Genomic DNA, 13348 nt, shown 5'->3' on the forward strand with positions numbered 1-13348 from the left:
ATATGTTTATTCTTGAATTCAGATGGTTAGAATGAGGTCAAATTGGGATCTAAGGTCACTAGGGTGGGGGGATGAGGTTCGTAGAGTTTGGGACAGATTTAACAGTTATATTTGTGTAGATCTGACCTTGAAATTTGGGTCTCTAGAAAAGTTCAAAAATTCAAGAAAATTCAGGAAATAGACAAGAAGGGTGCAATAGCTGAGGGAAGAAAAGGGATGGCTAGGGATGTGGTTGGGGATGCACTACTTGTAGATGGAAAAAGATTGCTGGTATTGTTGAACTAATTCTAGAATTGAAGAACACTTGCTGAAATTGAAGAAAGAAACTCTAAATCCACCGTGGCCCTCCCAAGAAAACCACCACCTTGTTTGCCTCCAAACCAAAATTTTGTTAATCAATTTCAACTTGCCCAATAATGGAGGAAGGGTGGGCTTTTATAGCCTTACAACTTAAGCAATTTAACGAAGACTCAAACTGAGAATCTCATCTCCATAAAGGATTCGAAAAAAGGAAAAAAAAAGTAACTGCACTATTCAACTAATTAATAAAAAAAGGACTCTTAAAGACACCATAATTGGACTCTTACATAAGACATCTTGAAGGAATCAAATTAGTAACTCTGAGGAGTCCTTGAAAGTTGGACTCTAACTCAAAGTTTTACATAGATTGGGACTCTGTCATAACTAAAAAAATACTAATTCAGATAAAAAGAATAAAGATAGATCCATGACCCTTGAATCGAGGGGGTTCCAACCAGACCCTTCTTGAGTCCAAAAGGTTTGGAAAAATGACCAAAATACCCCTGAGGTATTCGGTTAGCTTTGGGTATTTTGGGTCTTGATTTTAGGCCTAATAGAGGGTGGCTTAACCCTTCTTGCATCATTCTTTCCATAACTACTGATGTGTAGTAGAACTGAAAGCTAATTTACCAGTTGTACTGATAGAATCATCCTTATTGAATGTATACCTTTCCGATGTTGCTTCCTCAATGACAATTTGTCTTTCTCCTATTTTGGGACTGGAGGAGCAACACATCCCTCATATAGCCAGTGTTTTGAGACATTTAGAAAACAAATCATTGCGGCTCTTTAGACCAGCCCAGCAAATGCACAAAAGTTGCTTACACATGTTTCTGTATCAGCTGATTTTTGAAGGTAAATCATCTACAAGGCATCTTTACACAGTGAATGATCCGCTTGGAATATTTGGAATATTACCAAGAACCAAGTTGCTTCCTGTTGAAGTTTATCAATTTTTCCTGAACCGACTGCCAAGCTGATTCAGTGGAATAGTCTATTAGAATTTTCAATGCAAACCACCAAAAAGGTCCATATGTGCAAACCACTGAATCAAGATCTGAAGAGTCTCCCCAAATCCTATATCAATTGCCTATTTTTTCTTATGATATTTATCGAAGTTGATCTGTGAGCCTTTAATTTTAATATGTTTCTTCAGTGAGTGCCTAATGATATGGTGCTGGATCCTGTGCCTTTTTCTCTTTAATTGCTTTTGCTTGTTTTGGTAACAATCTTCCCTGATGCCAAAGGTGGAAGAAATTGTAAAGTACAATCAGCTCGGAGATCCTGTTAGAAGATCACGAAAAAAGCTGATGGTGGACCATTTTGATCCAGACTGGCCAAGCTTTTGGGCTAAGCACCCGAATCTGATTGAAGAGCTACATATAACAGTGGAGGATTTCTGCAAAGTTTGGTCAACCAACAATTTTGATTATGTGAAATCTTTTGAAGTTGACTACAAGTTGATGCCCTCCACGTGGATTGTTGTTCGAATTGACGGATGCCATTTTCATAGGTAAATTATCTAATTTTTTGGTGGAAAGAATTTCTTGAAATTTTTATGGTTTTAAAATTCAATAATTTTTTATACAAGTCGTATGAAACTAATGAGACAGAAAACTATGACAAGAATAGGATTGCATGATGTGTTCATATGGCATAAATTAGATGTTAGACTCTAGAACTGATAAGTTCCACTTAGGTTCTATGAGGATGGCCAGTTGGCCATCTGATCTTACAAATTTCTTGGGGTCTCAGGAAAATTATTGGGTTATAATCCTGATAGCTTTCTGATTGAAAAAGTTTGGGTCATCTGATGGTTACATAATTATTCCTAAATTGACCATGCGGTTGTAGGCAAAACATAATTAATGGCACAAAACAACTGAAAACAGAAAGTTGAACCAAGGCTAAAGAAGGGATCAAGTTTGTAATTTGACCCCATACAGACCTTTGTGGATGTAATATGGAAAAGAAGAGAAACAGAAGTTGATAAGCCCCTTGTTTACCAAGTATATAAACGGAAGGGCAAATAAGGGAAAGCAGCATCAATTATAGCAGAGCCATAAGAGAACCTAGCACGTCTAACATCTGAAGCAGGGGAAGGGACAGGTGGCAGCTCATCATTGGACACTCCAGCTGACACTCCAGCTGGCAGAAGATGATTGGGTAGAAGAGTAAATTCTGTTAGAGTTTGCTAGGTGAAGGGGAGTATGAAAGGGGGACTGAGAGAAGGAAAAAGGGAGGAAAAATATAGAAGCAGCAAGCAAGCTTGCGGGGAGAGGGAGGACCTCTGGGAATGGCTCAGCCATGGTGTTGCTCAGTCGATAGATGTCGATTGATGCTGTGTTTATTTGTGTTTCATTTTAGTTTGTATGCTTTCAGTAGAGTTATCAGTTCTTAGTATTTCAATCTGTAGTCTGCAGCTTATTTCCACATCAGAGTTCTTAATGGAATCGATTAGTACTTCAAGCTTACCCTGCTGAAAATGTCATTCTGAATTCAGTTTCTGTGATAGTCTCTGCCATTAATTCTTTACAAGTCGTAGCAGTAATAGATTAATAGGGGTTCAGGGCAAGTTAGGAGGGACCTAACAGAAGGTAATTTTTCTGGAGGATTGCAAAAGCAAACAAAACACTGAGGTACCAAATCATGAAATAGAAATCCACTGAACCAGCTTGCAACCTTGGGACCATGGATAGGAATCCACCCTTAAAATGACGATTTATAGCCAAAAGTGAAAGATTTCAATTAATTAAACAGATTCAAAAGGGAAGTTTTTTACAGCCCAATGTGTAAACATATTTTGCTAGAAGCCTAGAACTATAGTAAAGCCTGTGTTTTTTCACTAATCATGGGTGAATTAACCTGGGAAATCCAAGATGAGGTCCCGTGGTGTATGCTTTTTGCAGATGAAACAGAAGGGATTAATGCAAAGCTGGAATTCTGTAGATAAAGCTTGGAATCAAGGTTTTCAAGTTTAGCAGAACAAAGACAAATTCTATGAGGTGTAACTTCAGTCAAACCATGAGAAATATGTAGCGGTAAAACTTGAGGAGTGAAAGCTACCACAAATTGACTGCTTTGAATACCTTGGGTCAGACTTCAAAGAAAATTTTATGGGATGATAATTAGTTTTGCTATGACATATGGGGCAGAGCTCTGTGCAGTTAAGAAGAGCAATGTAGATAAGATGAGTGAGGTGGAGGAGGATGTATGGAAAGACCAATAGAGACAGACTAAGGAATGGTATTAGAACTGATTCGGGGGAAATACAACATAAGCTGAACTACATATAAACTAGTGACCAAGTCAGCCTTATTACACAAACAAACACTAACAGGGTGATAATGCACATAGATGACGCCTTCAAAAACTATCCTACTTAGGTTCAATGACTCTTAGAGAAGGGAGAAAAGAAAGGGGAGAGGGGTGCTTGCTTTAAAGAAATGTGGCTTTTAGTTGACCAACAATTAACTTTATATTTAGCCCTTTTAAGAATAAAAGCCATGATTGAGGAAACCTAACCTTTATAGTTCTCTTGGGGTTGCTCATCATTAAGTAATAGGTAAATTATGATCTAGGATAAGAACATAGAAACAAGTAATATGTGCCAACCACTTCCATTTCAATTATGAGATAGTTCTGAATATCATCCCTAAATTAAGTATAGGAATTAAATACATGGAACTTTATAATAAGAAAACGTGGATATTCGACCGCTATTTAGCTACTCACAAGTAGTAATGCACTGAAATCTATGATGTATAGGTTGTTGTACTTAAACTCAAGTTTCCATTTGCTGTTTGATGGTAGATTTTCTGAAATCCATGGATTTGTGAAGCCAAATGACGAGCAAGCTCTGAATCTGATGAACTCATGTGCAGTGGCCATGTTAGAGGAGTTTCCAGATGTTTTTTTCTCATACGGGGTCAGTGATGAGTACAGGTATTTACCAAAACCTCTCAATGGTCCAAATTTTGCTTTATTTACCACCTTGCAAATTCTGTCTTGGCATAAAGTTGACTTGCGAATAAGGGACTTCGGGATATTTTACAATGCGGCTCTAGCAAAACTTGGTGTTCCATGTAAAATTTATTGATCTGAATGTCCAAAAGGACCAATTCAAATATAAATCAATAGAAAACTTCATAAAGTTGTAGAACGCTTTCTGGTTTGCAAGTTGTTGGGTTTCCTGCTGCCCTGTCAAGTGAACATGAAATTTATTTTCCCATTAATTACGTGGATGTTTTTTTTTGCTGCATTTTGCATTCCTAACATTATTTATATCTTAACTTCCAGCTTTGTTTTGAAGGAGGGATCTCAATTCTGCCAAAGGCGAGCCAGGTTGCTCTTTAAATCTTTTATCTTTTGCAAATTGGAGTTAATGCATTAGGTTATAACGATTAATGATACAATCCAAAAGCAAGATGGAAGGACTGGATGAACCATCCTTTCTCCCTATTATGTACTTCCGTCTTTGTTTTGTAGGAGAGATCTCAATTCTGCCAAAGGCGAGGCAGGTTGCTCTTTAAATCTTTTATCTTTTGCAAATTGGAGTTAATGCATTAGGTTATAAAGATTGACGATACAATCCAAAAGCAAGATGGAAGGGCTGTATGAACCATCCTTGCTCCCTATTATGCACATCCTGTGCAAATAGTAAGATAGGAGTTTATATTCAATGGTTCCTCATATAGGTGAGTTTTTGTCGCTAGTTTACTGTGAGGTTAGTTTCGGGAGCAGCTTGGTAGGTGGTAGTTCTCCTTTTCTCATCTGTCTCTTTTTACTATGAGATTAGTTTCGGTACAAGTTTGATAGTGGTACTTCTTTTCGTCTTCTCTTCTCTCTCTTTTTACCTTTTGGTGGGGGGTTTTTGCTCCCCTCAATATGTACCTTTCTTATATACTTTTTGGGTTTATGATTTATTCTTTACTGTAAATTGCATAAACACGATTTTTGGAGATATTTGCAATTGAAATATTTTTATTGATCAGATCCTGCAGGCACCTTCTCAAGGGTTGTAAGAATGTTATATGAGAGATCCTGTTTATTACAAAGGAAATCAAGGTTTTTCCTCAATGATCCCCTCAGTGACCTCAGTGTCTTCGACACCTCTACCATTTTTGTCTCCATCGACAAGTTCTTGTGGTCGTTACACCATTCTAACCTTCCTCCCTGAGCTTGTTGGAGACAACGGGGTTGAGGATGTCTTGGAACTTCGATGGGTCAATGTCTGGGTACTCTTGAAGAAGCCTCTTCCAGACCACGTTTTGCCCCATGCCAAAAGATGGAAGAGCTTCCTCCATCACAATGCTCTTAATGATCTGGGCCTTAACATCCTTCTCAAAGTTTGCTTAGGCCTCCTTGACCTTCTTGAGTTTTTTGAAGGTGATCCTGTTCCTTGATCATTTTGGTGAGGTGCTCCTCAGCCTTCCAGCAAGCTTCCCATGCAGTGTCGGTATCCTTCAAGGTGAGGTTGGCCTTCAAAGTCACCTAAATGAGCTTGTCTCACACATCGTCCCTTTCTTTCCGAAGCTAAGTCCTAGTTGCCTTTTACTTGCCTTCAGCTCGTCCAGCTCCTTTTTCAACTCTTGACCTTTTTCTCTAGGCTAGTGTTTGTGAGCTCGGCCTCGGATTGCCGAGCTAAATGGAGTACTGGTTGACGTGAAGCATGGCTGCTGCTAAAAATGTGAAGAAATTTGAAGCCGGTGCTGCACAGGAAAGAAAAAGATGAGGTCAAAACATAAAGGAAATTCAAAATAAGAAGTCAAAGATGTCGATACTTACAGAAAGCTGAAGTTCAAAATTTGCTTGACCTCAAACTTCTCGAGGTCTTTCGATCCCATGGAGGAACACCCTCCAGGATCCATTCTTGGGCTACCGAGGAGTTAGTATGCACCAAGGTGCTGGTGGAGATCTTCTACATTGGTGGGAACATTGGACCCCCATCTTGATTAGATCTGCCACTGTAGTGCTCTAGCCTCGATTCTTTTAGTTGGGGAGGTTGCTCTACCACAGACCTCTTTGTTGTCCTCTCAATAAAGGGAATGATGTCTTTGTCATCCTCCCAACTTGCTGAGAGAACCTACTAGTGGCGTTTTTCTTTCCTCTTCCCCTTGGAGGTTGGCTGCTGCTGCTGTAGACGCTGGGGAGCTGCCTTCGGGCTCCTTGATCATCACCCCTTTTGTACTAAGGTGGGGTTCCAGCCTAAACTGGTCTTCCAACCTCGAGGCGGCTCCCTGGGCTTTGACCTTATTCTATGGCAGTGGCTTTGGGGCATATCCCTTATTCCGTTGCCCTAATAAGCACTAATTTGGCTGTTCCTTTGAAAAGCAGCGAGGAATTGGGGTTCAGTCACTATTTAAGGAACTGCGAGACAAAAGAGCTCAAATAATAAGTTAAAAATAAAAAAAAAAAAAAAAAAAAAAAAAAGAAGAAAAAAAAGAAGACAAAAATGATGACACATCAGTCGTTGAAGCTCACCTCCAACTAGCCCTTATAGGGCGTAGGTATTAACATATTCCATGACAAGGCTATGGATGGGCCAACTTTGATCATCCATAATCTTGATGGCCATGTGCTCCTCATTAGTGATCATCTTTTGGCACTTATTTTGGTTGCTCCAATGGCTTCTTCAACTTCTGCCTCTAAGTGGTCGGGAAAGTGGGTGGCAGATGACGAATCGTTCATGTCATCCTTTATCATTGGTCGGAAGGGTGTTCAAGATGATAATCACCCTTCCAACCGTCGAAGCCTATGGGTTTCTTGGTAAAATAGTGCCACCCTAGGCTCTGAACACTTCTTTAGCATGTAGAAGAAAAGGAAGAGTTGGGAAGGTCTCGAGATCATCGAAGAAGCTGAAGAATCCATAAGGATCCTCCAACTATTAGGAACCATCATTCTGGGATTGAGACTTGATGGTGAAGGCATAAAAAAAATGTTTTGGTTGAAACCTAACCGAGATTTCAGTCGACATGGTCAAAATTTTGTTGAAACTAGGGACTCATTCTTGTAAGTTGGGAAGGGTTTTAGGGGTATTTTGGAGTGGGATTTTGCATATAAGCTAATTAAGGCATAAAGTACACATTGACATGTCATTAAAATAGTTTACATAGAGAGGTTTTCGACAAAAATAGTATAAACTGTAAACATAACTTTCATGATATAACTTCAAAGTTCAAAACTTCAAATACAAAGTAACTAACAAAAAAAGGGTAGTACAAAACCCACTACTCATTCAATGCCTCGGTGGATCCATCTCGTGAGCCGTGTAGTACTGGTTGTATCTAAATCTCTCCTCTATCCTTTGGACATACACATCCTATGACATATTCCTTCTTTGGTAATTGGGGTAGTCGACCACAACTATGTAGGTTTGGTCATCCTCATAAGCCAGATATCCTGTTGGAGGGAACATACAATATGGATGTGAAGTAGAAGATGGCATTCGGAGTGGTGGGAATCTGAAGATGGACTCCTCAAATGTCTCTGACGCTCAGCCATCCACATATGTAGCACTGGTGTATTGATATACTACACCCTTAGGGCTTGGAAAATACGTCTAAGTTTGATAACCATAATGAGTACCATAACCATAAGACCCAAAATAGATCTAGCGCTCTTCGTACCACTATTTTGGGACTTGGAATTAATGGGTCTCCAGTATTTAGATCCTCTAGCAGTGGAATTTCTAGATTTATCTAAGCTCATGGATCCCATCGAGCATTCCAAGTTGACCACATCCATAGGACAATAAGATCTATAGGATGAGGTTAACCCTGATCACCAGGCCCATAGTCGTCATCATTATCCCCATTATCATCCCCACTACTAGGTCCGTCATCATCATCTTGTGTCTGAGTGGGTGCTTGAATGACATCATCATCGGTGTCTAACCACACAATATTATCTTCACTGTTGGAGGATGCACTGAGGTGTGGCACGAAGGGATGGTTATGTTCTTCCAGGTGTGGCCAATAACTCTTCCACATTAACTTCCATCTCCTATGCTATATGGTTGCTAGGTTGACCTCGCGCCTCATCTAGTAGAGCTTCGACCTAAAGGAAGATGGAAACCCATGTTTCGATCGAAACTTTCCCTTGCATTTCGAAACTTCTTAGGTAATTTTAGGTGTTTTTAAGCCTTTTCTTGCATTGTGTTCTTGATTCCTAGTGTTTTCTAGTGGGCATTTCAACCTATTCCAAGCTTTTGAGCATGGTAATGGATTTAACCCCATTACTTTTTATTTTTTCTGCTCAAATCATGTTAAATTGTTTTGAATTTAATATATGTTGACTCTAGTAGCTAGATCTTCGAATCTATGTTGTTGGATTTAATTTTTGAAATGTGCTACTATTTTTTTTTTTTTTTTAAAATTACCTAGAATTTTTTTTTTCTTTCAAAAAATAACCTACGTATGCATGATATATTGGCTTTGTTTTGATGTATGTGAGACACCATCACTTGATTTACGTTGTGAGTTGTGACTGTGTTGAAATTAATTTTAGTTTGTTTGATTTTAATTTTATGTATTTAATAATTAGTAATAATTAAAATTTTATTTATTTATCCAAAACTTCCTGAAGTTTGGCAATACCTTCGGTTATAGTAATTTGTGTTTATGCTAAAAATTAGAGGTGTGGTTTTGTATATAAATGATGCTTAATATGTATGTTTGTATCAGGCACCCACTTTTGACTCCTTGTTACTATGTCAGACATTGCTTGGTAGCATGGTAGGCCTCCTGGGGAGGACAGGAAGAAGTCTGAGCGAAACTAATGCAAGAAATAGATTGGAGGAGGTGGGGCCATCAATTGAAGAGCCATTTAGCGAGAGGGGACTGCAATGTGACTGGATGCCTCAATGTGCTTTATGAGGTAAAAATTGTGATGGCTCAATATCTGAAAGTCGAGAAAAAGAATAGGAAGGAGAAAGGGAAAAAGGGATGAGTTCTATCCTGTGTGTTTAGATGACCTCTTGGAGGTGGGAGAGCAGTACATGGATCCAGATGAGCCAAACCTCAACGCATCATCCTCAGAGACAAATATGGGGAGAGCAGTGAGGATGAGTAAAGAGTCTCATAGACTCGATCACATCAAGAGGATGTAAAGGGCCGGCCATAGGTGTAGGGTCCTCCTGAGAGCCAGATTTTGAGAGGGGAGGAGGAGGCAGCTTCACTTTGAGGAGGAGCTATAGTGTCAGAGAGTTGGACCATTTGCCACGCGCCAACGATCCTGAACTACATCTAATGACTCAGACACAGTTCGATTGATCTAGATACCCAAATACTATGCATTGATTCGGACTTGTTTAAGAGGCCATAGATCGAACAGAAAAATATGAAGCATTTGTGGGTGATGTGAAGGAGAAGGTGGGATGGCCTTCTTGAAGTGGGCATTCTAGCACAACATTCCTACAAATGCTGCACATGGGCCATAGGTGGCAGTTTGAATTGCATCACCCCAAAATCGAGGTGGCACATGTATAGTAAACGTAAGGGACCGTGCCACTTCCAAGAGATGCCTATTTTTGCGTTCTGCTACCTAGTTTTGAGGAAGTGTATCAACACAACTGGTTTGATGGATAATCCCTTGATCAGAATAGTAGGAGGGAAAGCTACCACCTGAATATTCAATCCCATTATCTATCGTTAGAATTTTTAGTATAGTCCCAAATTGGGTCTTAACCATATTGTGGAAATTGTGGAAACAAGATAACACATCACTTTTTTTATGCAAGAGATAAACCCAAGTAGTGCGGGTTCAACAATCAATGAATGTAACAAACCAAATATGGCCATATATAGACACAGCCCGAGAAGGACCTCATACATCGAGTGAATAACCAGAAAAAAGAACTTTACTTCTATTATTTGAAATGGGATAAATATGTCTTGTTTGTTTGGCTAAATACAAACATCACAACGAAAATGATTCAAATGACACTTTTTAACAAAATCAGGAAAGAGTCTAGATAAGACTAATGAAGGAATGTGGCCAAGACGATTATGCCACTATAATAAAGACATTAATGTAGGAGAGGATGATGCAAATACTGTAGAAAGAGCTGATGGAGAACCAAAACCATCCAATAGGTAAAACCCCCCCTTTTGTTTACCATTGCCAGTCGTACGCCTAGTCTCCAGGTGCTGAAAAACATAGTGAGATGGAAAGAATGTTATTTCGCAGTTCATATCACGGATTAGGCTACTAATGGATAATAAATTAGCTGAAAATTTAGGAACATGCAAAATAGTGGAAATGGTGAGGTTAGGTGAACAAATGATGGAGCCCTTTCCAGAAATAGGGGACAGAGATCCATCAGCTGTTCGAATGTTCTGATTAGGTGGAATAGAAGAATAAGTGTGGAATAAAGAAGATGTGCTTGTCATGTGGTCGGTTGCCCCAAAGTCAATTATCCAGGAGGGATCAATAGAATTGACACTGTGACGGTCGGAAAATACATGTAGGAGGCTGGGAACTAGAGGTAGAGGCGATGACAGATGCAACACTCGCATTGGGAGCCAAACCAGAAGAGGATCCGTCATGTCTGGTCATCAATTAATGAAAAAGATTCTAGATATCGTCTACGGAAGTAGGTGTGGTAGTACTTTATATGTTTGGAATAGCCTGATTTCTAGATACTTGATTGTTGCCCCGTATTGCTACTCTTTCCTCCATGAGAACTGGTTGGACATCCATGTAGTTTGCAACATTTATCCTTTGTATGGCGTTCCTTCCCACAATACTCACATTTCACAGGAGGTTGAGAGTTACCAAAACTAGGCTTAGGATTACTAGAACCAGCAATTAACGCAAACCTATCAGGAGTTTGTGTATGTACCATAGCTATCTGTCGACTATCCTCTATATCTACTAGGGCTTGAGCCAGAGAAGGGAAAGGCTCTCTAGAAAGGATCTGTGCGCGAATTTGATCAAATTATATATTCAATCCTGCTAAAAAATCATAAATGCTCTGTTTGTCTTCCCGTTGTTTTAGGCAATAACATCTTCAGCATTCTTCGGTGCATGGTGGGAGATCTCGCGAGATCTGCGAGATCTCGCGAGATATCTCGGTTTTTTCATAAACCAAGACGAGATCAAGGGCGATATCTGCGAGATGGGATATCTCGCTCGAGATCTCGCCATATCTCGCCATATCTCGCCCCAAATCTCGCCATATCTCTCTGGAACTCTCATTTTTTACCAAATTTTTTGTAGATTTCAGCCAAAGTTTCACTTGCAACTACTCTTAGCACATCTACAACATCAAAGAAAGCTCAATCATCCTCTACTTGTCTTATGAACTTATGCGTTAATGACTTATATAAAACTTCTAACGGTTGTATACTTTTATCATTCTATTCTCGAAAGTTAAGATTGTAATACACATATGAATGTTATCTTGATGACATTGAAGTTATTTGATGTATTTGATACACATGATTTTCATTTATATGCCTTAAGGTTTTATATTACATGTTATATAACCTTGCATTCTCTAATCCTATAGCATTAATGGTTTTATATTATATGTTATATAACATTGCATTCTCTAATCATAGAGCATTTCGGTTTCACAATATGGGTAGACTTAGAAATCATACTTATGGCTGTTTTCTCACAAATCCAAGGCCACTAGTGTGTTCAAAAGGCATCAAATAGGCTAAATACCAAGTTTTAGCCTAACTGGGACCCTGAAACCCACCGAGATGGGCTACCGAGTTGACCCCCAAAAAATGGCATATCTCAACCGAGATGGTCGAGATCTCGGTTTTTCATGGTAGCGAGATCTCGCTCTCGAGAGCGAGATCTCCCACCATGCTTCGGTGTAAACTTCCCATGGAAATCTAAGGTCTGGTAATATCTTCGAAGAGTGTTATAGTACTGAGAAAGAGTAAGGTCCTTCCACTGCAACTAATTGATTTTCCCTCTAATTTCAAAGCACTGTGCATTATTGCCTACTTTGGTGTATGTATCCTTAGCAACTTTCCTAGTAGTTGCTGCATCGGAAAGGAATAGATAACTGTCTACTATGCTTGATTCAATGGAGTTGAGGAGAAAACCCATGATCAAGCATTCATTTATCTACCACTTGGAAAGTCACGGACCAAGTGTGGAAGGTTTGGTAGAAGTCCCTTGAAGATGGCTAGTAAGACCACGAGCTCCAACAACAAGGAAAACTGAATGAGATCATCTAAGATAGTTTGTCCTATTGAGTTTCACAGTGGTCATCTGAAGCGGAGAAAACTCACGGAAGACATGGGAGACTCTTTAGATGTACCAGACAAGGGAGATGTGGGATCGGCCATCACAAGAAGAAATCACTCAAAAATTACAAGCAGCTCCTTGGAACCATTCAAATTTACAAACAGATCCCAAAATTATTTGAATTTACAAAACAGCCCTAGAAATGTCAAAATTTACAAACAACTCCCTAAAACTATTCGAATTTAAAAAACAGCCCCGGAAAATATTAGAGTTTACAAACAATTCCCTAAAACTATTTGAATTTGCAAAACAAATCCCTGGAACTATTTGAATTTACAGAATACGTCCCTGCAATCTCAGAAAATGCTACTTGAACTTGCGATGTACCCATAACCACTCTTAAGCATCTTTGAAGGCTTTAGAGACATCTGGAGGCTTGCCAAACATTGTCACAGGGTTGAATCTACAAATATAGGATTTTTTTCTTTTTTTTTCCGATGTGGAGTTTAGATCATCCTAGGATTTTTCGGAGTGGATAGGGGTAGGCATGGCCTTAGAAGAGTCACAGAGATGTAGCGACTCTTTTAGGCTCTATCGTTGGGCTGAAAAGAGGCTTCGATCAGGTCTCGATGTGGATTGGAATGGTGGCTGGGTTTAGAATGATGGTGGCTGGGGTTTAGAATAATGGAGGCAATGGGGATTGGGAGTTTAACCTTGCTCTGATACCATGTTGAAATCTTCAGAGAATCCTGACTTCTGTCTTGTGTGGTATAGCAGGACTTTATTTATGATAATAGTTATGAATAAGCAAAGTATAGTGTTCCCCAATGTGGGACTA

The 13348-nt window shown here is 39.3% G+C and overlaps 1 protein-coding gene across 3 annotated transcripts in view; it reads left to right on the top strand.

Annotated features, from left to right (window-relative positions):
• Window positions 1-13348, top strand: part of LOC149015955 (tRNA(His) guanylyltransferase 1-like) — a 66135-nt gene that overhangs the window by 39082 nt on the left and 13705 nt on the right. For all 3 annotated transcript variants that reach the window (XM_089156914.1, XM_089156915.1, XM_089156916.1), the window contains exons 8-10: window positions 1548-1813; window positions 4114-4245; window positions 4600-4644. In XM_089156914.1, coding sequence (XP_089013040.1) covers window positions 1548-1813; window positions 4114-4245; window positions 4600-4644 — 443 coding nt within the window. The remainder of the gene's footprint in view (window positions 1-1547; window positions 1814-4113; window positions 4246-4599; window positions 4645-13348) is intronic.

This window comes from Hakea prostrata, chromosome 5 (assembly GCF_041222555.1).
Source record: "Hakea prostrata isolate BN-2017 chromosome 5, UWA_Hpros_2, whole genome shotgun sequence".
In the NCBI taxonomy this organism is placed as follows: Eukaryota; Viridiplantae; Streptophyta; class Magnoliopsida; order Proteales; family Proteaceae; genus Hakea; species Hakea prostrata.